General features: G+C 42.0%; 2 protein-coding genes across 4 annotated transcripts in view; both read left to right on the top strand.

The window, feature by feature from the left end:
- The window catches only part of LOC131134224 (protein serrate), a 42,062-nt gene extending 32,236 nt beyond the window's left edge, over positions 1–9,826 (top strand). Inside the window, exons 7-14 of one of the 2 annotated variants that reach the window (XM_058079254.2) lie at positions 885–1,004; positions 1,200–1,313; positions 4,214–4,327; positions 7,417–7,530; positions 7,640–7,686; positions 7,811–7,987; positions 8,465–8,615; positions 8,693–9,826. In XM_058079254.2, coding sequence (XP_057935237.2) covers positions 885–1,004; positions 1,200–1,313; positions 4,214–4,327; positions 7,417–7,530; positions 7,640–7,686; positions 7,811–7,987; positions 8,465–8,615; positions 8,693–9,141 — 1,286 coding nt within the window. In that variant the 3' untranslated portion in view covers positions 9,142–9,826. The remainder of the gene's footprint in view (positions 1–884; positions 1,005–1,199; positions 1,314–4,213; positions 4,328–7,416; positions 7,531–7,639; positions 7,687–7,810; positions 7,988–8,464; positions 8,616–8,692) is intronic. The other variant, XM_058079257.2, reaches the window with a different exon arrangement.
- Positions 9,827–10,637: 811 nt separating this feature from the next.
- On the top strand, positions 10,638–24,794 carry clasrp (CLK4-associating serine/arginine rich protein). 2 transcript variants are annotated; one of them, XM_058079261.2, is made up of 21 exons: positions 10,638–10,760; positions 11,651–11,790; positions 12,015–12,112; positions 12,294–12,395; positions 13,781–13,860; positions 13,946–14,030; positions 16,210–16,343; positions 18,205–18,301; positions 18,661–18,739; positions 18,812–18,885; positions 19,248–19,289; positions 19,404–19,601; positions 19,901–20,188; positions 20,262–20,447; positions 20,538–20,577; positions 21,517–21,577; positions 22,278–22,336; positions 22,420–22,466; positions 22,583–22,668; positions 23,115–23,139; positions 24,254–24,794. In XM_058079261.2, exons 2-21 carry the CDS (start codon positions 11,692–11,694, stop codon positions 24,336–24,338), a joined length of 1,965 nt encoding a protein of 654 aa, XP_057935244.2. In that variant the 5' UTR covers positions 10,638–10,760; positions 11,651–11,691; the 3' UTR covers positions 24,339–24,794. The 2 variants fall into 2 exon arrangements, 1 of the variants encoding a protein (XP_057935244.2); XR_009131365.2 differs by lacking the exons at positions 23,115–23,139; positions 24,254–24,794 and having other exon boundaries at positions 20,538–20,581.
- The last annotated feature ends 590 nt before the right edge of the window (positions 24,795–25,384 follow it).

Raw genomic sequence — 25,384 nt, 5'->3', positions numbered from 1 at the left:
TGTTAAACTATTTATTTATTTTTCATTCTATTTTTCCCACTTTTCTGACCTATAAATGTACTTAGAATGTTGTATTCTCATGTTAAACAATACTGTTAAGTGGGACCAATCACAGCAGAGTGGGCGTGCCCGGAGGCGGTCCGTAAATGGAATACATTAAAACAGACTGTTTTAGAAATCCAAGGAAATATAGCTGGAATAGGTGCAGATTCTGGAAGATCTAGAAAGCTTTCTGTGCGGGTTATTGTGTGTAGCTTCTCTATAGGACTCCAGAACTCGATACAAAGGGCAGAAAATGAGCACAATAGATATATTTAGTAATATTAATTTTATGTTATATTAATTTTAGTGCCGGCACGGCGGTCGAGACCTCACATCTAGGAGACCAGGGTTCAATTCCACCCTCGGCTATCTTTGTATGGAGTTTGCATGTTCTCCCCGTGCATGCGTGGGTTTTCTCCGGGTACTCCGGTTTCCTCCCACATTCCAAAAAACATGCTAGGCTAATTGGCCACTTCAAATTGTCCATAGGTATGAATGTGAGTGTGAATGGTTGTTTGTCTATATGTGCCCTGTGATTGGCTGGCGACCAGTCCAGGGTGTACCCCGCCTCTCGCCCCAAGACAGCTGGGATAAGCTCCAGCACCCCCCGCGACCCTCGTGAGGAAAAAGCGGTAGAAAATGAATGAATATTAATTTTAGTAATATTTAACTTTAGACTAAATAGAATTGACGTAACAATGATCACATCTTAGCACTTACTAAATATCGAGATATGGTATTACGTCCTTCCTATGCGGCTCATTTCTTCCATTTGTGGATATGCTGTGATGCATTAAGCAGTGTCAATAAGATATTAACCTAAATTAATATTTTTGATTTAGACCTGAACTACTGTGGGACACACCAGCCCTGCAAAAACGGTGGAACCTGTACTAACACCGAGCCGAACGAGTACCAGTGTGAGTGCCAGGAAGGTTTCAGGGGACGCAACTGTGACATTGGTAAGCAAAACTTCAACGTCCTGGATGTAGACACCCCCCCCCTCCAACTGCTAGCCCCTTGTGTGCTTCATCATCATCATTCCCCATCGTTCTAATGTGTAATCATGCAGCATGTTTAATATGGCGGCATAACAATTTGACTTCCCCTCAGGGGAGTAATAAAGGCTTCTTTTGCTTCCTATCACCTTTCATCAGTTGAACACGCTTGCATGTCATCCCCGTGCATGAATGCTGCCACCTGTGTGGAAGATCCAACTGGCTTCAGCTGCATCTGTGCCAATGGCTGGACGGGGCTGACCTGCGCAGATGGTGACTGACACACATGCACATACCAAGTATCTATATAGTATCTCACTCATCCAGTGAGGACAAACACTTCAGTAAGCATTTTATTATACAGTATATTCTCAATGGACAATACCATAGGAATGAAAGTTGGTTCGAGAGTTACTATTAGCCATTATTGTTTAAATATGTAGCTGGCAAGACAAACAATGAATATTTCAAACTATTTGAACCATGGCTCCTTACTGCAGGGACCCTTCATGCAGCTCCCCGGCCATGATGCTTGACTGTAGGCAAGACATTATGTCTTGGTATTCACTTGTGTTAGATATTCAGACAATAATATGTGGGTTGAGTGGTGCATTCAAGGACTGATTAACATATAACAATTGTGGTCTGCTGTACATTTTACCATTAATATTATTGATTCATTTTCTACCACTTATCATCATGAGGGTCGAAGGGGTGCTGGAGCCTATCCCAGCTGTCTTCGGGCGAGAGGCGGGGCAAGCCAATCACAGGGCACATATAGACAAACAACCATTCACACTCACATTTATACCAATGGACAATTTGGAATCGTCAGTTAACCTAGCATGTTTTTGGAATGTGGGAGGAAACCGGAGTACCCGGAGAAAACCCACGCATGCACGGGGAGAACATGCAAACTCCACACAGAGATGGCCGAGGGTGGAATTGAACTCAGGTCTCCTAGCTGTGAGGCCTGCATGCTAACCACTTGTCAACCGTGCAGCCTGAAACACTCCATTTCCATGTAAATAGACACAAGCTCCAGCATGTAATGTTTGAATGCCCCTACCTGCAGCAGTCCCGTCACACCTCATGAACTCCTCCACATCTGTGCTATGACGCAAGAAAAAAAGGTCAAGCATGTTTTGGTGGAGTAACAAGTGAGCTGTCAAAGCAGTCTGATTATGATATGTGTGTTTGTGTGGCTATTGTGTGTGTGTGTGTGTGTGTGTATGTGACAGCAGAAGATATTAGATAGGTACAGGTCACAGCTGAGAGTGTAAACACATCTCTGCTGTTCCATTCCGTCAGGATTTGCTTGTTGGCATGTATACACAACAACATTTTTTATTATCATTATTATGATGAGGGCCGGACGGTGCACGATTGGTTAGCATGTTGGACTCACAGTCTGCAGATTAAGGGTTTGAATCTCTGTTTATAAACAGTACATCGGTGTGAATGTGACTGTGCACGGTTGTTTGTTTATGTGAGTCCTGCGATTGGCTGCAGTCCAGGGTCTACCCGGTCTTTCTCTCAGATCAGCTGGGATAGGCTCCAGCTCACCCGTGACCCTAATGAGGACAGGCGGTGGAGAGGATGGCTGGATGGATATTATGATGAGAGCCAGACAAGCAGATCAACAAAAAGGATTTTTGTTAGTCACGCTTGTCTGTTGCTTCAACGGTAGTTTATATGCACAACCAATGTTCATTAAAGGATGTGTTTGTTTGGAACGCTCTGTTTAGTTTTGGGAGGGTTATTATTGCCCAGGGTTGGAGTCAGGGTCAGGTTTGTGGAAAAGTCGTGGACATACAGACACAGAGAGCTAAGCATGGGAACATTTAGGATTGTCCTGTTAATGGTGGATACCTGAGAAGTGAATCAGGAGTGGAGCTTAATGTCGCGATCCACATAATATATGCATGAAAGATGTGTATATGCGCATGGACTCATACAGAAATACATTGAGAATACAGTTCAGCAGAAAACTATATTACATTAATGTATTAATAAATATTACTATAAATATAATTATATATCATAGAATATATTATAATAATATTACTATTTCTTTATATATATATATTTATAAATATATAAAGAGAGAGATATATTAATATTATTATATAATATATTATAAAATATTACTATTTCTTTATAGAGATATATATCTATATTAATAAATATATATTTATATATAGAGAGAGAGAGAGGAGAGAGAGAGATTATATATTTATATTTATTCATATATTTATTCATATATTTATTTATATATAGCTTCACTTGGTGCCGATTACATGAAAGAAATATTCATATTTGTGAGGAAAAGCGGTAGAAAATGAATGAATGAATAAAGATATATATATAAATAAATATATAGAGAAATATTAATATATTTATTTCTATATTTCTTTGTAAATATTAATATTATGAGAGAAATATTAATATATATTTCTATATTTCTTTGTAAATATTAATATTATGAGAGAAATATTAAAATATATATTTCTATATTTCTTTGTAAATATTAATATTATGAGATAAATATTAAAATATATATTTATATATTTCTTTGTAAATATTAATATTTTTTTCATGTAATCATTGGCACCAAGTGAGGCGATATATATAATAAATATATATATATATTTATATATACATATTTCTTTGTAAATATTCATATTTCTTTCATGTAATCGTTGGCACCAAGTGAGGCACCACATCCTGTTGATAGTACTGTATAATTTTAATACGCGTTACCGCCACCTACAGGGCTGGAGTGAAACAATATTGCCCAGCATGTCATCATATTTCAATTCAAGCTCATTGTTCCCTGTTGTCCTTACTTAAAAACCTATTTCAGATGAGGGGAACACATGGATTTGACCCCTGTTGTTTCTCATCACCGTCCCGCTTTACTTAAACACACTTTTCCACTGTGTGTGCTTTGAGACATAAGAGCCTCGCAGCAGATGATTGCATTTATCACTGTTTGCACAGGAGAAAATAATGCCTGAAAGAAAATGATGAAAGCCACTTAGAAGCTTCGGCATACCAGTGCTGCACGGTTCACACATGGTGCCATTGGCCATGCATTCACACAAACACATCTTTGATGCACACATTCCCATTACACAGGTCAGTAGTTGATGGACATTTTCTCTTCACAGCGGTGAAGCGGTGCGATCGAAGCCCTTGTGGACGAGGTTCAACGTGTCAGGAGGTTCCTGGAGGTTACCGCTGCCTCTGCCCGCCTGGATGGAGCGGCAGGACCTGCCAGCTGGGTCAGTCGGTCAAGATACACTCTATTTGTAACTCAAGTGTGTGGTTAGAACCGGTCCATGCATGTCTGATGTTGAGCCAGGAAAACAGAATGTGATGATAATGAGGTGAAAATAATGCAATATAAGAAAATAGAATGATATTGTACTGCTTTGTTAGTTTAAATAACGGAAATATAATTACAATAGTGCATTTTGGGGGCAAAAAGACACCAATTCAGCATCATACAAATTGCAAATGGAAAGAAAAAGCATCCGGGATTAATCCCATTAGGCTAACAATTAGTAGTAATGAATATAATTTTTTTCCCCATTTTAGTGCAAAGGAAATCACAATTTTAAAGTCCATTTTGAAAAAGGCCAGTAAGGATAATTCATAATGCCGCCTACAGAGAACATACTAACTCCTTATTTCTAAAATCACAAATACTTCAACTTGCTGATATAGTTAATCTTCAAACTGCTAAAATAATGCATAAGGCTAAAAATGTCATCCAATACTTCTCTACAAGAGAGGAGAAATATGATCTCAGGGAAGAACTACATTTGAAACACTTATATGCTAGGACTACGTTAAAAAGCCATAGCATTTCAGTATGTGGAATCAAACTATGGAATGGATTGAGTAAGGAACTCAAACAATGCACAACGATGAGCCAATTCAAGAAACAATACAAGCAGTTGATGTTTGCTAAATACAAGGATGAAGAGTCTTGAACCAGTCATGATGTGCTATATATATCACTATATTGATACTTACTATGGTACCCATTATGTCATTGGATGGTCATATCACCTCGTACTTTGGTACGGGACAAAAAAATTAAAAATAAAAAATAAAAAATAAAAATTAGGAAAGCAGGAAGTGAACAAATGTAACAGTTACTGATTGTAAAAGTACCAGATGGAGGGGTAGGATTTAATAAGCTTTGCTTCTTCCTACTCCTTTTGGACATGTGGAACTGTGAACTGATTATGTGATGCATTCAATTGTAATCTGATGCATGTTCAAATGAAATTAAACCATTACCATTTTGAAAAACATTGCAACGCTAATTATGTTTGCTAAGATTCAAATAAGGATTCTAATGACCTGAACATGAACTTACATTATCCAATTGGATTGAAAACAACTCTCATTACTGAGCCCCGGGGGTCTCTTCACAGATTCCACTCTGAAATCTTTCATTTATCGAATCTACTGCTAATTCTAAATGAGACCTTCGATGCTAGTAAAAAATTGTATTTTCGTGAGTGGAACGTCAAGCAAAAGTGTAATATAATTCTCCCACAGACCCTTCAGGACCTCCAGCATCATTGTGCTGCATTCATTTATACTGACAAGCCTGTTCCTGTGGGCATGATGGTGTTGGATGGTTGTCAGGGAAGGAGATATTGTGTACAGTCAGGTCACATACACACAATGTATATACTGTACTAGTACAGCTGCCTGGGGATTGTAAAGTTAAAAAAAAAACAAAGAACCATATTTCACAATGACTACCCCTGTGCAACAGTGATACATAACTCTGACACTTGATAATCCCCTCTAGCCCTCGAGCACACTCGAACTCACCACACATATACACACTGCTTTTAAGATGAACAACCTGAGCTCATACCGTAGGTTGACCAGTGGCATTTTTATATGGGAAAAAATGATGCTGCACACAGCAGATCAAACAAGCTGAGTGTCAGGTTTCATTTGAAGATGTGTAGTGAAGCCTGGTTTCCCTTCCTTTCCATTAAGCTGTCCACCGTGAAGTGGTGGGCGTATTTTGCATAATGGTGGACCTTTAAAGCCCACGCTGGTGAAAGGCAATTATTTGCATGACATATTATGCACACAGTAGTTGAGAAAGTAGCATGCTTTGATTGCCCCTAAGTGGCTACCGACTTCGTTGTCTATCATGGTCGACCTCCCCCAGGTTTCATCACTAGTAATAAGCCAAGGGGCTCACACATTCACATATACTACATTTTGAAAATACTATATGATAATATTCATTCATTTATTCATTTTCTGCCGCTTATCCTCACGAGGGTTGCGGGGAGTGCTGAAGCCTATCCCAGCTGTCTTTGGGCGAGAGGCGGGGTACACCCTGGACTGGTCGCCAGCCAATCACAGGGCACATATAGACAAACAACCATTCACACTCACATTCATACCTATGGACAATTTGGAGTCACCAATTAACCTAGCATGTTTTTGGAATGTGGGAGGAAACCGGAGTACCGGGAGAAAACCCACGCATGCACAGGGAGAATATACAAACTCCACACAGAGATGGCCGAGGGTGGAATTGAACCTTGTCTCCTAGCTGTGAGGTCTGCGCGCTAACCACTCGATCACCGTGCAGCCCATGATAATATTATTTTCCAAAAAATATATCTGATAATATTACCTCTCCGTGAATCACCACCCTATCGTGGTGGAGGGGTTTGAGTGCCCGAGTGATCCGGGGCTATATGCCCCTGGTAGGGTCTCCCAAGGCAAACAGGTCCAAGGTGACGGGACAGACAAAAAGTGATTCAGAAGACCCTTATGAAAAAAAAAACAAGAGGAGGAACCGTACCTCGCCCGGATGTGGGATACCGGGGCCTCACCCTGGAGCCAGGCCCGGGGGAGGGGCTCGCAGGCGAGCGCCTGGTGGTCGGGCCTTCAGCCCGAAGAAGCCACACGGGATCTCCCCCTCGTAGACCCACCACCTAGCATAAGGGTCCGGTGCATTGTGTGTTGGGTGGCAGTCAAGGGTGGGTGCCTGGGCGACCTGGTCTTTGGCGGCCAAATCTGGTTCTTGGGACATGGACCCGGACCCCTCCCTTGTGAGGTGTTCCGGGCATGCCCAGCCGGGAAAAGGCCCCGGAGCAGACCTAGGACACGCTGGAGGGATTATGTCTCACAGCTGGCCCGGGAACGCCTTGGTGTCCTCCCGGTGGAGCTGGAGGAGGTGGCTGGGGACCGGGAAGTCTGGGCTTCCATACTGAGACTGCTGCCCCCGCGACTCGGACCCGGATAAGCGGAGGAAAATGGATGGATGATAATAATATTACAGCGATATGACCTTTTTTGTCTTTTTTTGTCCTTTTAGACACAGATGAGTGTGAAATGAACACATGCGTTCACGCGCGGTCTTGTCGCAATCTGATTGGAGGGTACTTGTGTGACTGCCTTCCTGAATGGGCAGGGCCGAATTGTGACATCAGTGAGTGAATTTCCTCTTCTTGTTATTCATTGCATTATTTATATAAATGCAAATAAGACACATACTATACATGATCAGAGTTACGATTGTGTCTTTTCTCATTTATCAGGGAACAGCAGCTGTCGGGGGTTGTGCCTCAATGGTGGACGTTGCGAGGTGAACTGTCCATATCCCAGCTGGCTTGATTGTTTCTGACTAGCAGCTAATTTGCATGCATTTCCATAAATTACTCTCAATTATGTTGCACTGTCATGGTCTGATGTAAATTGTCCCGCATTAGGACCAGCTATCAGGGCCCAGATGTTTGTGCCCGCCTGGTTTCTCTGGAAAACACTGCCAAATCCCCCCAGGTCCTTGTGATAGCGCCCCCTGTCTGCATGGTGGGAAGTGCATGGAGAAGGACGAAGGGACCGCAACCTGCAACTGTCCTTTTGGATATTCTGGAATCCACTGTGAGGTTGGTAGACCGCCAAGGACCCGAAATTATGCCACAGTTTATAAATTTATTTTTATGTGTGTTTTATTTTTCGACATTTCTGTAAGTTCCATTTAATTACAGCTGAACAAAGCATTTAATTAGAGGACAAGGGGTATAGAAAATGGAGGAGTGGATGCTGCCTCTGTCCACCAGAGGGAGCCAGATTAGCCCAGAGCACAGAGGGAGGCTGACATCATTGCAGCTCCCCAGCAGGCAGCAATAAATTATTTTGTTTGGAGGCACTGCATTATGGGAAAATACTTTATTTTTTGGCCAAATTAAATTAATATTAGTACTTGTTTGTTTATCTCTTAGACATACCTCTTGAGTGGTAAGTTGCTGTGTGATGAGTTTAGAGGTTTTTTTGTAAGATGACACCGTACGTCATTCCAAGCTACTGTAATAATAACAACAACAATAAAATGAATAATAATAGATTGGCACTTTTTATTTCAGGTAGTGTTGGATCTTTGCAACCCCAACCCCTGCCAGGAGGGGGTGCCCTGTCACAGCATAGATGGCAGGTACATGTGTGCTTGTCCTGAGGGTTACTATGGCAACAAGTGCCTGAGCTTGAAGAATCCTTGTTTTGGTCCACACTGTCCAGGTAAGAGGAGTGTTTTTTTTTAAATAGCACAACGCCTCCAATTATTTAATCATTAATGTCCGCCCCCCCTCCTCCAGGTGCCATGTCGGACACAACCAGTGGGGGCGTCAGCTTCTACATGATCCTGGTGGGCATCTTGGCTTTGGTGATGCTGTGTGGCTGCGCTACCTGTGCCTTCATATTTTCTCATATCCATCACAAGCGGAAAAAACAGCAGGCCGTTCCGCTGGAAGAAAGCATCAACAATCAGAGGGAGTTTGTCAACCTCATCCGAAATGTGGACCGCCCCCTCCCCGTCGCTCTGATTCCTTCGGCCACCACCACCCTCCCCGAGACACCAGATCCCGCCAATACCACCGACGCCACCGCCCCACGTTGCTACGAGGAGATCGAACTGACGCTTCCATATCCCTCCCCTGCGCTAAAGCCGCTTCAAAGTGGACATCCCAAAGTGGACATTTCCAACCAAGAGAGGGAGAAGCTGAACCGCATCCACTGCACAGACAACCAAGAACTAGAAGTCTGACCTTTGAACTCTCGGGCCTCGTATGGGCTTATTATTTTATCATGCATACTTTGCACTCTTCTGCTCACAGGGTCCAGTTTCCAGTGTGGAGGTTCTTTTTTTGGGATGCACATGGGCCTCATCTCAGCTCAGATAGACCGGTATGTCTTTGAAGGCACCGTGATGTTTAACCTGATGATCTCGGACACTTGCAGTGACCTCGCAGTGCCTGGAATTGTGTCAGACTGCCTATTTGTAATTCAGGACAATATTTGACTAAGAGGTCAATGAAGGAATGAAAGGATGATTATTTAAAGTCCAAGTGAATGAATGTGCTTGTATATTATTGTATTTACAAGGGAAATAGCTCCACTGTGTCCATTAACTGGACATTTGGACTTGATGTGATTGTGCAAGTCAAAGACACAAACCTCAGAGTTGTGCTTTAAAGCCTCATGAAATTGTTTTTTTTTTTAAAACAGTTGCCTGTATTGTCTTTGTGATGCTGCAATTTGTCAACGTAGATGTTTTTTCACCCCACTCTACATGTAAAATATTTTTTTGTACATAAATGTATTGTACATATTGATACTCTTTTTTTTTTGTACTGTGCTTCGGTATGAGATCACTTTTATTGTATTACTTGGTCTCAGATGACGTTCCAGCAAAATGTGGATTGTAATAAAAGTGCATTTACCAGTTTGGATTTATCGGGAACGGGAGTTATTATTCAAATTCTCAGGTTAAACTAATAATGTTCTCGTAATAAATCACATTAGATTGTGTACATATGTGCGTGAATGAATGCCATGCATATAAACACATTGAACTCAGTGACAGTGTATGAAAGGAAAAGCTTTTTTTTTGTCAAGGCAGTGGGGTGCAAAAAAAAGACAGTTATGCCCAATGTGACCTTTGGCCTGTGCAAACAGCAGCAGGCTAGAAAAAGCTTCCCGTAACCGCCCTGGTTAGGAGGAAATGTAGGAAACAGACGCATGCACACTCACTCTGCTGCTTGGCTACGACCCTCCATACACCTGCAGTGTGCCACAGGATGTCACAGACTCGAACATTTGCTGAGCTTCTGAGAACAGTCTTGAATGCATCTTAATATTAACTTAATATTAAGTTATATATTAACTTGTGTCAGAATTACTACAACCTGCAATGGTGCAATATCCAAGATATTCCATGATGGACACTCCATTTTCTATGATGAGTAATCCTCGTGGGGGGGTGGGGGTATGTTGGATCAATTAACTTAACATGCATATTTTTTGGAATGTAGGAGGAAGCCGGAGTACCTGGAAAAAAACCCATATACACATGCAGGGGGACAACATTCAAACTCCAAATTTAGTGTAATATGAATTATAGGGGAATATATTGGGCAATAATAAAATTGAATTAAGAAATATGTAAATTAATACACAATCACACACTGTAAGCAATTGACATTAAAAAACCAACCGTTGTTGAGTTTTAAACAGTTGCACTACCGGCCAGTAGGGGGAAGTTGATCAACACCGACCTCAGACTCCGCGAAGAAGAAAACCAGCGCGGAAGAAGAAGTCGTGTACGGTGGCCTCTTGGGTCATCGAATAATAAACCCAGTTGTGTAATAGTTGCCAGTGAAACAGGTAAGCAGTTGAATTCCAAATGACATTAAACATGCTTTCTCGAACTGTAGTGAGTCACAAAATTGTAGACTTGTTAGTTTTGCGGCGGTTAGCCTAGCTAAGCTAGCTAAGCTAAACTGGGGTAGTTTAGGCCCTACGACTGCACGCGTTATCGTAATTTTGCTGAGACTGATAATAAAACATGAGTAAAAATGCGTTTTTGTTGTATTTCCATTTGTGTCAGTATATGTTTAAAAGAAAAGCGAATGCATGACGTAAGGCGTGTTAGTCAAAACAGTCAACAGACAACCCGAGCTGTCTGTAATCTCCATAGTCAGGTTAGCTGCTAGCATTTTCCGTCATAATTCCAAAATATGAGCTAAAGGGAAGTTTGCTGTTAGGTTTAACCCTATCCTTTTTTGAGGTATAGTCTTAATCGGCAATTCAGCATGATTTATACTGATAATACAACATTTTGAAATGTGTAAAAATCAAGTCAGTGACTGTCAAATAAAGCATGACTTCAACTTTAATTAATGCAGCAAATATTAAAATCAAATCAACTTTATTTGTATAGCACTTTTCCTGCAAAGACATACACAAAGTGCTTTACAGAATTAAAACAATTACCACAATTAAAGAAGTCTAAGCAGATTTAGTACAGAAAAATAGTTCCTTTGGTCCCAATTGCTTTAACATGGAGTCATCCACAATGAATACTGTTTGTGTAGCATGTTGCTTAATGACAAAAAGTAGTGCATTTCGTCTGAAAAATCTTGTCCATCACCTTTTACAGTGTAACTCAAAGGATCACCCTCTGTGATGTATTTTTGTTTGATAGAGTATTACTTTCATATCCAAGAAACATTCCTGAAAGCTGTCATTTACCTTCCCACTTTACATCCCTGCAGCAGCCGTGCCCCGCCGCGCCCCCACCCCCAGCGGAGCCGTCATGTGGCAGGAGGCCCGCAAACACGAGCGCAAGCTCCGTGGCATGATGGTTGACTACAAACGGCGAGGGGAGCGTCGCCGGGAGTACTACGAGAAGATAGTAAGAGACATTGTCACTTAGCGACTCTTGCATAATAAGAAATATTGACCTTCTGACTCCTCAAACTCGATCTTCCGGCCCTCAGAGGGTCTTGTGTTGTTCTCTCACTGCCACCTAGTTTTTCCTGTAATGGAGTTTAGAGTTGAACTGACACATTTTAGGTTTGTGAGCTACAGTGGTATAGTTTAAAGTTACCGTCTTACATTCTGATTTTATCTCTTCAGAAAAAAGATCCAGCCCAGTTCCTTCAGGTTCATGGACGAGCCTACAAAATTCACCTGGATCCTGCTGTGGCTGTGGCTGCAGAGTCTCCTATTAACATGTGAGGGACACACGCACAAAAGTCAGCTTAACCATTCTTATCTGAATGTGCTTTAACATTAATTAATTACTTAACAAATACAAAAGCTACTGTTTTGATCTTGATGTCAAATGAACTTTTCTCATTCACTCATGTAAATCTGTGATATGTTGATGCTCACTGTAACGTTTCTTTTCTAAAGGATGCCCTGGCAAGGAGATGCCAGCAACATGATTGACAGGTTTGATGTGAGAGCTCATCTGGACTATGTCCCCACCTACACGCCTGCGCTGCTTAGCACCACGTGAGTCTGCCGGAATCGTTGCATGTTTTCATGTTATTCAGCAATTTCCGTATCATTTTCGTTTGTTCGAATGAACATTTCAATCACATTTACTTGCACTAGCATAAATGTTTCAGTAATTTTTGTGGCATTTGTGCAATGTAATTGGTGGAGGAGGGGGTCAGTCTCATTTGCGTAATTGAGCATGCCGCATGGGCCCAAGTTAGGACTAATCGCAGCTTACATTAAACATTCAAAAAGTAGCATTTCTAATATTTTCTGTAATATAATTATTCATTTCTATGGATTTTAATGTGTTCAGTTTGCAATTTTGATTATGTGTTTTATAACTATTGCACTGTGTTTTTGCCCCCAGTATTTTCATTTGTACATTTCATGAAGGAAAGGTACATTGAGGCAAATCTTCAATAATAAGCGTATCTGAATGTTCCTAAACAGAAAACAAACATTTACAATTTAAAACAAGTATCATAAATAAACAAATCGTATTTTGAGCTGTCAGTGTAATAAAAAACATGTTTGTATCAGTGTGAGAGAGCTAATATGCTAATAATAAAGAAAAATAGTAATACAAAAATATGCTTGCGGAATGTTGTTTTTCTCATAGTTCCAAAATTTATATCCCTTTTACATAAAATTTTATGTAATTATTGTTGCACACCGAATTGTTTCCCCTACTTATTATAGATAAAAACTTATTTCTGTCTGTGATTAAATGCAATTAATTCGCACTGTGGACAAATACGACTAATTGAGATCAACAAAATTTATTAACAGCATTGATTGACAGCCCTCGTTATGATAGATAGACTTTCTTTATTGTCATTGCACAATAACACAGCAGTGAAATTGCAGACGAAATGTCGTTGCCTGGCTCCCGTATAATAATAAATAATAATGTGGAGAATAAATTGATGACATCAAATATGAACAATGTACAGTGTAAACATTCATTCATTCAGTAATTTGTATAATAATAATTTATTATAAGTTATCAATTAATAACAAATAATTTAGAATAAATAATAATAATTTGCACCGAATAAAATAAATTGCACAGAAAATGAAAATGAATATGTGATCCAGTTGCACATAAGGATTGTGAATGATGGACAGTTCCCCTTTAAAAGGTGATAGATGGTCCTGCAGCCAAACAAGTTGAGAAGCACTGATTTTAGACGGTACGCCCGAAGGCGTGAAAATTAGTTCGCGGACTGTGTGCGTATTGTTTATGATTAAATTACTGAAAATGGTGCGCATAGGCAAGTCAAGTATGCGTCCCTTCACAATTTCATGCCACTGGATTAAGTATGATCTATTTAAGGCAAATATGTAAATTGGTGTTATGATAAAATGACACTAACATCAAATTGTTTTATCCCCAGAACTCCAGAGCAGGAGATGGAGGAGAGGAGGTGCAATTATGAGCGCTACAGAGGCCTGGTGCAGAACGACTTTGCCAACAGTGAGTAATGCACAATGTCAATCTTTCAGCACAACGCAATGTGACCGTAATTATCCATAAACTCTTTTCTCTTGTGCTCTTGCAGTCTCCGAGGAACAGTGTTTGTACCAGATTTACGTGGATGAGCTCTATGGTGGTCTCCAGAAACCAAATGAGGATGAAAAGAAAAAGTATGCGAACATACACACACCTTGATACACTCTGGCCTTCAAGTGCCCCGCAAAGATAGAACTCAAGAGGGGCGAGATCCGGGGATCTGATCCAAAATATAACAAAAATAGATATTTTCCAATGTGTGGAAACGTATAAATATGTAAATATACCATACTTCTTACAACAGTTATACCATAAAAGAGACTGCTGAACGGGTGCTATGTGGGAGGTTGCGAGACACGATAGCTATGACCTTACACAGTGTTCAGTCTTTGGTCACCTCCTCCTATGTAACCAGTATGATGCCCACAACAAACATTTAGTTTTTAATCCATTACCTTAATTCCAACCCCTTATTGCAGGGGGTGGCCAACCAGTCAGAGATTAAGAGTCACTTTTTTTTCATACACATGGGCACACATGAACATCATCCCATGCCTTCATCACGTATGCACGCACACAAAGAACCCTGCTCAGCCAGATTTATTGAAAACATCCCACACCAACATGATAATATCAGTGATTTAACAGCAGTGTTAATATCCGATATTCTGCGTTCAACACTGTGGTGGGACCGTTTTAGTTTGTCGTCTTCAGGAGACAATATTTCAACGGCGTCAATGAGGCATTTTTTTTTAATGAAGTCCCCTTCGTTGTATGGCTTTTTAGTCCGTGCGATGTTCCAAGCCAGTTGATATGATGCAAGCGTTACAGTCTCCGAGTGTTTCGTAAAACTTTTTGAAAAACTGCATCTGCTTTTCTGCCTGACTTTTCAAAGCGACCAACTTGTGCTTTGCGAAGTTCAGTCCCTTTTGGAAATTCCTGTTCGATGTTAGGATGGAGTGAGCTGAAGTGACGCTGAAGATTGGAAGCTTTGAAATGCGCTAACTAATGCTGCGTGACATAAGACAGACCGAACTCTCCCATTCTGTCCAAAAAATTCCTGTGTTCTTCATATTTTCGTTTAACTGTGCATTTTTTCCCTGCCATTTTGAGAGCCAACTTAACGGAAATTGTTTACAATGCAAACAATGTCACGCCAGAGATTCTCTCGTCGTGCGTTTGACGTCACTCTAGCAGGCTTACCTCGTCAGCGTGCCATCTAGCCGTAAGAGGAATCAATGGCAGCGTCAGTCAAGCATTTTTTACGCATGTCATGTGAAAGCTCCAGGAGAGCCGCATGAAACTAGCTAAAAAGCCGCATGAGGCTCGCGAGCCGCTGGTTGGCCAGGCCAGCCCTATAGTTAGTGGCAGACATTCAAGGACATCAACCCGCACCCTCAGGCCCTTTTCTTTGAGTGCCACACTTGTGGATCACTCAAGCTTGCAGTCCAAGTTGACCCCCGAGGTATTTATGGTGTGTATATACGTAGGAGGTATATACTGTATGTTACCTGCTCCACATCACTACCAGCTTACGGCGGTGGGCGGCCTTCTTACCGATGAAATTAGCATCTTCCTTTTGTCTTGTCCGCATTCAGCTGCAGATAATTCTCCCCACGCCACATCAGTCATTCACCCCAAAACATCCCACTATATTCGTGTCATCAGAATATTTGTATCGATGACACGACTTGGAAGAGTACTTCAAATCCGCAGTGTAGGCGGTGCACAGGAATGGGGGAACTCGCTCTTCCCTCAGGAGGCTCTGATGTTACACAGATCTGAAGCCTCACACACACTGCGGTCTGCTTGTCGGGTAGTTTGTGATGAAGGTGATGAGGGGAGGCGTCCACTTCCATGCGGCGACTTTTCCCTAAGCGGCCTGGGTTGGATGCTGTTGAAGTCAGAATAGAAATCGAAGAACATAATGCGGATCGAAGTGTTTGGTCTGTCCAGGGAGGACTAGGCCCTCTGCAGCGGATATATAAACAGCATGGTCCACCCCAAATGGGGCTGGTATGTGTACTCCAGTGGGTCTTTCACTGCACACACCGATGTTCTCAGGTGTGCAAGCACCATCGTCTCCATGACTTTTCAAGATTGAAACGAACTCCCTCGTCCCACTCCAGACAGCCCAGACATTATTTTTTGCCTGTTTCTTGCTTAGCTTTCTTCAAGTAGATGTTTCTGTTTCCCCTTTTCAGTTCATTTCGTACCTTCCTGAGTTCTGTCTTGTCACCAGTATCGATAATGGTTTCCTCACCCAAGCATCTGTGTATGATTTTTGACAAACCTATTTCACTGATGATGCAGGTTGGCTGAGAAAAAGGTTGCCATTGGTTATACGTACGAGGACAGCACCGTGACAGAACCTGACCTGGCATCTGACAAGGACGACGATTCGGAGAACAGCGAATCCGAAGAAGATGAGGTTATCCCAGATATCGGTGAGCAAACACCCTCTAGAGCAGGGGTCTCAAACTCAATTTACATGGGGGCCACTGGAGCTCGGGTCTGGGTGAGACTGGGCCGCATCAGGTTTTCCACAAAAAAAAAACGCATTTATTAAAAACAAAAAAAATTTAAAAACTTCGCCTTGGTTCCAATTTTCTATAAGAAAAGCTCTGAAACATTCCACTGTTGTCAAATATCTTACTTTTTATTTTTCTACTCAAAATAAGATGAAAAATAAATAAACAAATCAAGAATAAAGAAAATCAATCAGTAATAAATAAATATAATAATAATAAAAACTTAAGAAACCACATTGTTGGTGGATTGACAAATTATATTTTTCAGATTAAAATTAACAAAGCATTATTAGAGCCCTGTAGACATGACAAAACACGACTATAGTCACATTTATACTCTTTTTATTTACAACATATTGCGCAACTGAGACACATGCTAACTCGCAAACTAGAGAGCTAGCGACCTAAACGGTAGTCTTCAAGTTATTTCCTTTAAACTTCATTCATTCATTCATTTTCTACCGCTTTTTCCTCACGAGGGTTGCGGGGGTGCTGGAGCCTATCCCAGCTGTCTTTGGGCGAGAGGCGGGGTACACCCTGGACTGGTCGCCAGCCAATCACAGGGCACATATAGACAAACAACCATTCACACTCACATTCATACCTATGGACAATTTGGAGTCACAAATTAACCTAGCATGTTTTTGGAATGTGGGAGGAAACCGGAGTACCCGTAGAAAACCCACGCATGCACAGGGACAACATGCAAACTCCACACAGAGATGGCAGAGGGTGGAATTGAACCCTGGTCTCCTAGCTGTGAGGTCTGCGCGCTAACCACTAGACCGCCGTGCCGCCTCCTTTAAACTCAAATAGCCAAAAACATACCACTTCCACACGGATAGGGAGGATAACTATTAACAGTTATTTAACCTTTAACATGAACATTAATCAAACGTAATAATTTTTTCTGGGTAGATGATACCATACAGCATCCATATCAAACTTGCTCGGGCCGCACTAACATTAAACTTTCATATCAAGGCGGGGGCCTCAAACTAGTGTCCTGCGGGCCACATTTGGCCCGCGGGCCCTGCTCTAGAGGCATTCCGTACTACAACTATTACGTTAAGCGTTTGACCCTACTGATGATGTGTTGTTGCAGTAACTTTGTTATTGTCATAAGTAATTTTGACGGCCATGAAAATGGCTTATTGCTCTGCCAAGCCCTCTTGCTACATTGATGATCTCCCATTTTTGGATCAATATTTGCAATAAAAGTGTTATAAGTATTAGATTAGCCTTACCTTCCTGCTACAGTTACCATTGTTCACTCATGACAAAGGAAATCAATCTATAAGCTGAATGCAGAGTTGACCAATCCAAGTGTCAGCCCTAAACACTGTATGCTTCACACACTAATTAAATGCATTTTAAGATGATGATCGTCAGTTCAGTGCTATCCAGTTCCGCTGCCACACAGGCTGCGTCCACATAATCTGCACCACTTGCCTGTTGTAATTCCAGTCATGTTTTCGGATCACATGTTAACATTTGTTCACCTCGCTGCATGTTTGGAGGCGGAAATTTTAGAAAGTTGACTGTCGAAGCTCGTACTAGTGGAGCAACATAGTATTTCGCTGTATGTATGATGTTTATTTTATGCCGTATCATCACAGGAGCAAACAACCCATTTTTGAAAAAGAAACTGACCAAAAATCAGCAAATTTGCAGGATCACGAATGCTGAATAAGAAATACACAGACTTTTCTCGTGTTATAAACAATTGGAGGAATGAAAGTGTCATAGTTGTATCTGTGTTTGCCTGCGTTTGCAGATGTGGAGGTTGACATTGACGAGCTGAACAAAGAACAGGAAATGGAACTCAACAAAAACGCCACCCCTTACGGCATGGCTGAAGGAGACTTTGTCAGGTAGCGTTTAATAACATTTTACATAACATTACAACTTACTGCAGTGTTGTTCCCATTTATGACAACAGAGGGCGCTAGTTCCACTATGAAAGGACTGCAACTGTCTAGTGCAATCAGTTATGTCTGACACCTCTGTTTGATTTTTGACACAGTACAGTGAAGCAAGAATGTAAATGTATAGGATTAGATTTAGACATATACATTTAAAAAGAGTTAAGATGTGCATTCGCTTTTTTTATGCTAATGATACGGTGGTTTTGTTGCTTGAGGGGTTCAATTCCATGTTTATTTTTGAGTAGCAGTAAACAAATTAAGGAAGTACTGAGCTTGACGGTATGTACGGCAACTGTGTCCATCAGGATGTTGAGGAAGGACAAAGAGGAGGTGGAGGCCATCAAGCATGCCAAAGCGCTGGAGGCAGAGAAAGCCATGTACTCGGTTAGTACACGTACTCTTGTTATGACGTCTCTTTGCTTGCTGCTCGTTGTGTGACATGTTGGGTGATTTCAGGGCCGCCGTTCTCGCCGACAAAGGAGAGAGTTTAGAGAGAAAAGATTAAAAGGTCGACAGATCAGCCCACCAAGGTAATATTTTTGCGTGACTATATATATATATATATATATATATATATAAATGTCAATATAAAAGTATTAATTAAAGCACACTACCAGTGACACAATTAATGGGAGAAATCTCTTATTGTATGCAATTGTTCTAATGGACTAGCAAAAATACCTTTTTATTTCAACTATGATGAAATATTTAATAGCTCCAGTATGAATAGCAAGCCAACAGAACTCGTTAAAAAGCTTACAATGGTATTCAAGCATTACATGGACAATTGATGTTTATCATAACTCATACTTTGCCTTACTGTACTACTATAATACACAATATTTGTCATTAATGACTTTATTATTATTATTTTCTTGTGCTCATCAATCAGCTACGCAAGGAGAGACAGTCCCACCTACGATCCTTACAAACGGTGAATTTATTTTCCCCCTCTCTTCCCTTCTGTAAGCCATATTATGGCATGTGTGCGTTCATGTGTGTTACACTCAGGAATTGTTTGATTTCTCTCTCTCTTTCGTTCTCTCAGGCCCGAGTCAGAATCCAGCTCCGAGTCGCGCTCGCGCTCTCGGACGCCGGGTCCAGAGAAAATCACCTTCATCACCAGCTTTGGAGGCAGCGATGACGAAACGGTAGCAGCAGCAGCAGCAGCGGCAGCATCACAAGCCGGCGCCCCCCACGCCTCCTCCAATGCGCAGCACCCTGCAGGTCATAGCAGGGGCTCCCGGTCGGTAACTTTCCCTTCTCCTGGCTTTTCATTGGTTAGTCTTTTTGACCGTTGACATGATCACTGCAGAGGCTGATTCCCAATGCTGATAGTATTTGATGGTGAGGTTTGTTAATCTGCAATGGCGCCACCGTGCATGATGCGGGAAGAGTTTTTTCTCATGTGACTCCGTTGGACTACTTTTGTGTGCATGTCATTTTACTAGCAATAAAAGTTACATCAATCAAAGGATCATACAAACAGCAGGCTAGTAACTGTGGCGTTCGTGTGGCTAAAACTTAGTTTTTGTATTTGTTCAGGAGACGAAGGTCATCATCCAGTCGTTCTCCTTCGTACTCCTCATCCCGCTCTTCATCACCGTCCTCCTCATCCTCCCGTTCACGCCGCAACCGACGAGGACGGCGGGGAAGGGACGGGCGTCGTTCCCATTCCCGCTTGAGACGATATTCCCGATCATACTCGCGTGACAGAGGAGGGTCCCGCAGGAGACGCGACCGATCGAGATCGCGATCGCGATCCAACGACCGTGATAGAGAGCGGCCGAGAGACCGGGAGAGGAGACGATATACTTCAAGGAGGCGAACAAGGTCAAGATATGTCCTGGAATTTTTAAACAGGTATAGCCTCTACCTGAATTCACTTTTTTTTTTTTTGTACCAGATCCCGCTCCAGCTCACGGCAGGGGGGCTCCTCACGGCGAAGCGTCCGACGCAGTGGCAGTCATCGGCGGGGCGAGAGCGACAGCCGCAGTCCCTCGCCGTCCCCCAGTCGCCTCAACCACAGCCCCTCCCCTGAGCACAGAGGACCCCCCGATCCTTCAAAAACAATTACCGACAAACTAAGAAAGTAAGACCGTGAAGGCAATCTGACGGCGATGGCGTCGTCGACCCTCCTTGCCGTCCATCGCTAACCGCTCAATGCTTGTCATCCCTGCAGGCCTGAAACAGCGGGTGGTAAAAAGACGGGAGCTGCCAAAGTCAGTAAGAATTTGATCTCACTGAGCTTTCTTGCTAAAGCCTACTACGCCTCCCTCATCCCTGACAGGCTGACAAGGTGTCCAGCACATGGGGATGGAGAAGCCTTTGTTGCCACTCAAAATAATCATTCTTTTCTTGTTTAACCCCCTCCACCCGTTGCTCCAGTGGACTTAAAGTGGACTTCAGGCACCGTTATTACCATTATTGTGTTGCGTGTTCATATTTACATGTTTTTTTGGTTTTTTTTAACGTTCATAAATACTCCTGAGCCATGGTTCGTTCAGGGATATGTTGGGTGTGTTCTGGACAAACGTCTGGGCTTGTTTAAACAAATGAAGGTTTTTTATGTCTTACAGTTTTAAACGGTGAGATCATTCGGTGCGATTTGTCGTTTACTGTCAATCACTCTGGACGTTTGGGCTGCCCTTCTCGCTGCTGCTTCTCCTCCTGGCAGAGAAAGAGGAGCTTTGCATACACGCCAGCCCTCAGTTTGAGTAGTGCTCCCGTGTTTGACTTGCCTGCGGTGTTGTGACCTGCAGTTTTTCTTGCCTGGCCAGGTTTAAACAGCCCACTGCTGGGTGTGTCGGCAGCAAAATGCCACTGGCTCTTTTGTGAACTCGCCGGACCTGAACTTGCACTTGTTTCACGTAGTGTCCCTCGCTGTTCCCTCAGCTGTCCTACTGCATTAATCTCCCCTGACACTGTTTGGTGTATTCCAAATTTACTGGACACTTGTGTGGTGGCTTCTGGAGCCGCTGCCGCTAACACTCTATATGTAGGGCTTCTCCACTCAAGTGCCTCATTTACCTGTTGTCTTTTCGACCGAATAATCCACAAACAGTACTATGTGTGAAGTGGACATTATCCAAATTATGTCGTAGCACATCTAAAACATATTTCTGTGTATTTTTTTGCTAACACGGTCGTGTTGCCCACAGTCCAAGTTGACGCCACAGGAGAAGCTCAAGCTACGTATGCAGAAGGCCCTCAACAAGCAGTGTAAGTGCAGGAGCCGTGAGTGTGTGAATTTTTTTTACTATTTTAAAACTATTTTACAATGTGCTGCAAAACTGCCAATGACCACAAATGGTCACCGGGCTGCACTTTGGACACCCCAAATGAAAGGTTGTTACTGCAGTCCGATACCCATCAGATGGCGTTTTAAGAACAAAAATGTCTTCTTCAGCGCTACAAAATTGCCAGTTTCAAATTTACACGAGCGCACCAAATGTGGTACATTGAAAGTTTTATTCTCTGAAGAGGAAAAACGCCCCTGGTGGCTTCCGATGTTGTTGCATGACAAGGAGATCCCACCTGAGATGTTTTCATGATTTGGGGTGTTTTTTTTTTTTTTTTTTTGAAAATGGAGCTTGGGGTTGTGCAGGGGCGTCAAATGGCAGTTATAGTCTATTGGATCAGCTGATGAACCATTGATAATGGTTGTTTACAATAGGTATTTTATTTTTATTTAATTTATTGTTATTTTATTGTTATTTTATTGTTATTTTTATTTATTTTATTTTTATTTTATTTTTTAGGTTTTTTTTTTTGGCTCAAAGCCATATTTTCTTTTTTGCATTTTGAAGCCAAAATCCAAAAATTTGGATCTGGAATGTATTAGTTCAGTCATTATTTTTGGTGTTGTCATTTGTAAATGTATATATTTTTAATATAATTACATATTTTTTTCCTCTGGCAGCCAAGGCGGATAAGAAAGCAGCCCAGGTGAAGATCCAACAACAGGAGCATAAACGACAGGTATGTTGACTTGAATTCAGCACAGCAGCAACAAAGACTCATTCTCCTCCATTTCCTCTTATTGCTACGTGGTTATTTTACAGGAGCGAGAGGGAGAACTGCGAGCCATGGCACGCAAGATACGCATGAAGTAAGGCAGTGTGTGTGTGTGTGTGTGTGTGTGTATGTGTGTGTGCGCGCAGGTGGACTGTTTGGTATTTGAGTGTGTTGCAACCGTCTGACCCCAAGGCTTTTTTTTGTGTTTAGGGAGCGTGAGCGGCGCGAGAAAGAGCGCGATGAATGGGAGCGACAGTACGGACGGCAGAGCCACTCGCCCTCTCCCTCCAAATATGGTAAGTAAGACTTCGGGATCTCTCTCTCTCTCTTCCTCTCTCTCTCTCTCTCTAGCAGCCACGTGGGGCCTCCCAAAGCAAAGATTCACGATTTATGTTTTCTATTGGCATAAAAAAATGCAGTACGTTTGACTTAAAGCACCAACGCCCACTTATTGGTCAACTTAACATTTGTCAAGGATGCAGAGTTATACCTGCAGTGTTCTACGTCCTTGTTCTTGCTGCCTGCCGTCTCCCGTGGGATGCAGTCACTTCACAGTTGTCCTCCATTGTTTTTTAGTTTGATAGCAATGTGCCATTGTGCTCAAAGCGGCCGGCTTTAGCCGTTTTCCACGTTTTCCATTCCAATGTCGGTGATGCTCCCGGTGACAGTTTTACAGGCCCCAAGAGGTTCTTGTGGCTTGCTTGTGTTTTGATGGCAGCTCTGTGTGCTCTTGTCCCTCCAGGCCGAGATTCCAGCTCATCCAGAAGGTATGTGAGAACTCCTCTTCCTCTTCATTGCCAAGCAACTCTGTTTTTTTTGTTGTCCCCCCCCCCCCCCCCCCCCCCCCCCCGTCTTCCCACTACTTATTCATGAGTAAGCACCGCCACACTGTAATCCAGGGGTCTAAAACTTGCGGCCCGCAGGATGCTAGTTTGAGGCCCCCGCCTTAATAGTTTGATATGGATGTCGTGTGGTTTCATGTACCCAGAAATTACAGCTTAAAGCTGCGTGCACACCGGACACAATTGACGCGATTTTGCCCCGCCCATACGCAAGCGAACGAGCCCGCCTATTTTAGTTTTTCTCTCATCATCCATGACTGAGATCAAAGCACTGAAAAAGTGTTTTTTTTTTTTTTTTTGAAAACCTGATGCGCCCCAGCCTCACCCAGACCCTAGCTCCAGTGGCCCCCAAGTAAATTGAGTTTGAGACCCCTGCTGTAATCTTAGTTTATTCATTTCCATTACATCCAATGCTAATCATTTTAAAACAATAAGGCCGTGTGTACCACTGAATGTTAGATTTAGTATTTCCAATCCACTTTATTTATTCATTCACGGGGGTGCTGGAGCCTATCCCAGCAGTCTTCGGGCTAGAGGCACACCCTGCACTGGTCGCCAGGGCACATATAGACAAACAACCATTCACACTCACATTCATACCTATGGACAATTTGGAGTCAACCTAGCATGTTTTTGGAATGTGGGAGGAAACCGGAGTACCCGGAGAAAACCCACGCATGCACGGGGAGAACATGCAAACTCCACTTGAAATCGAACCCTCGTCCTCCTAGCTGTGAGGTCTGCGCCCTACCCTAACCACTCGACCGCCATGCCGCCCACTTTAGTTATATAGAACATTTTATGAACACAGTTTCCAAAGTGCTGCACAGACTAGTGAAATAAAAAGTAAAAATAAAATACAATAAAGGTACAAATTTAATTTAATCCAAAACTAAAAGATCAAATAAGAAAAAAAAATTTGTTCTTATCATCTTAGCATGCTATTATCTTAGCATTAGTGTGTAATCTGTCAAGAAAGTCAACCAGAAAGTATTTTAAATGTCTTTCATTCTAACTTTTTTTTGTTTCCTGGTCCTAGGAGGTCACGCTCTCATTCTCGATCCCGATCCCGCTCTCGGTCCCGCTCGCGGTCTCGCTCCAGGAGTCCGTACAGCCGATACTGAAATCATCCAAGGGTCAATGTTGGAAATATCTGAAGAATAAAGCAGTACCGAGGACAGGGTGGTCAAGTTGTTGACAAACACATCTACACCTCAAAGAAGTATGTTCTCTTGCCAACTTTGACCTCTTTGCTAATTCCTATCTTCATTTTTTTTTTTTTTTTTGCCGTCAGTCGCTGCAGGGTTTTTAAACCGGTTTATGTTTTTTTGACCTCTGCATGTTCCTCGTTATGTTTCTTTCTTTCTTGAACACTTCCTCTCATATTTCTACAAAGTGTCTCGCATTTAGCATTTTGCCTTTTTTTTAGCTTCCATGTCTTCCTTCACAACACTGAACAAAACATTTTTTTAGGTCATGTAACCCTGATTCAATGAGATCCTCGCTTGCTCCTTTTCTAAATCTTTCTGCTGGCTGGCATGTCCAAAATAAAAGTCATCATGAAGCAAAATGAGCATTAATACATGTTTTTAAGTGAATGGTGTCTTTTTAATGACGGAAGCCTTTTATTGAATAGAAAATGAATCCGTACCAGACTTTTTTTTAAAGCCGTCCCTCTCAGTACCAGACATTTTTGATGATTTGGACTACTGTATGTATGTGGAATATACCAAAAGAAAGATTAGACTCATATTTCATAACAAAAAAAAGTTGGTTTCTACTATTTTCCTTTCTTTAGTAATCGGCAGAAGACCATACAGTAGGTAAGTATCTGCAAAATATCAGTTCATGTTTAGCCATATACACATACCTATCCTAATTAGGGTCACGGGTATGCTGGAGCCTATCCCAGCTGATTACGGGCAAGAGGCGGGGTACACCCCGGACTGGTGGCCATTCAGCCAAAATGTCTGAATAACAACGTCACAACATAAACACAAAACATAAATTTTTATTTTTTACAAATACACACCATGAACAATTAACAATTTTCAGCTTTGCAACTGAACTGTGCGCATGTGTTAAAAATTTCCGCTCTGCATAACCACCTTGACGCTACACAGCAAGATGGCTTTTCACTTCCTAGTTGCTGCAGAGCATGTATTTCCAT

This window comes from Doryrhamphus excisus, linkage group LG8 (genome assembly GCF_037039965.1).
Source record: "Doryrhamphus excisus strain RoL-2023G ecotype Guam linkage group LG8, RoL_Dexc_Guam_v1.1, whole genome shotgun sequence".
In the NCBI taxonomy this organism is placed as follows: Eukaryota; Metazoa; Chordata; class Actinopteri; order Syngnathiformes; family Syngnathidae; genus Doryrhamphus; species Doryrhamphus excisus.
Note: the sequence above shows the minus strand (reverse complement) of the source record. Positions and strands in the feature narration are given on the sequence as shown.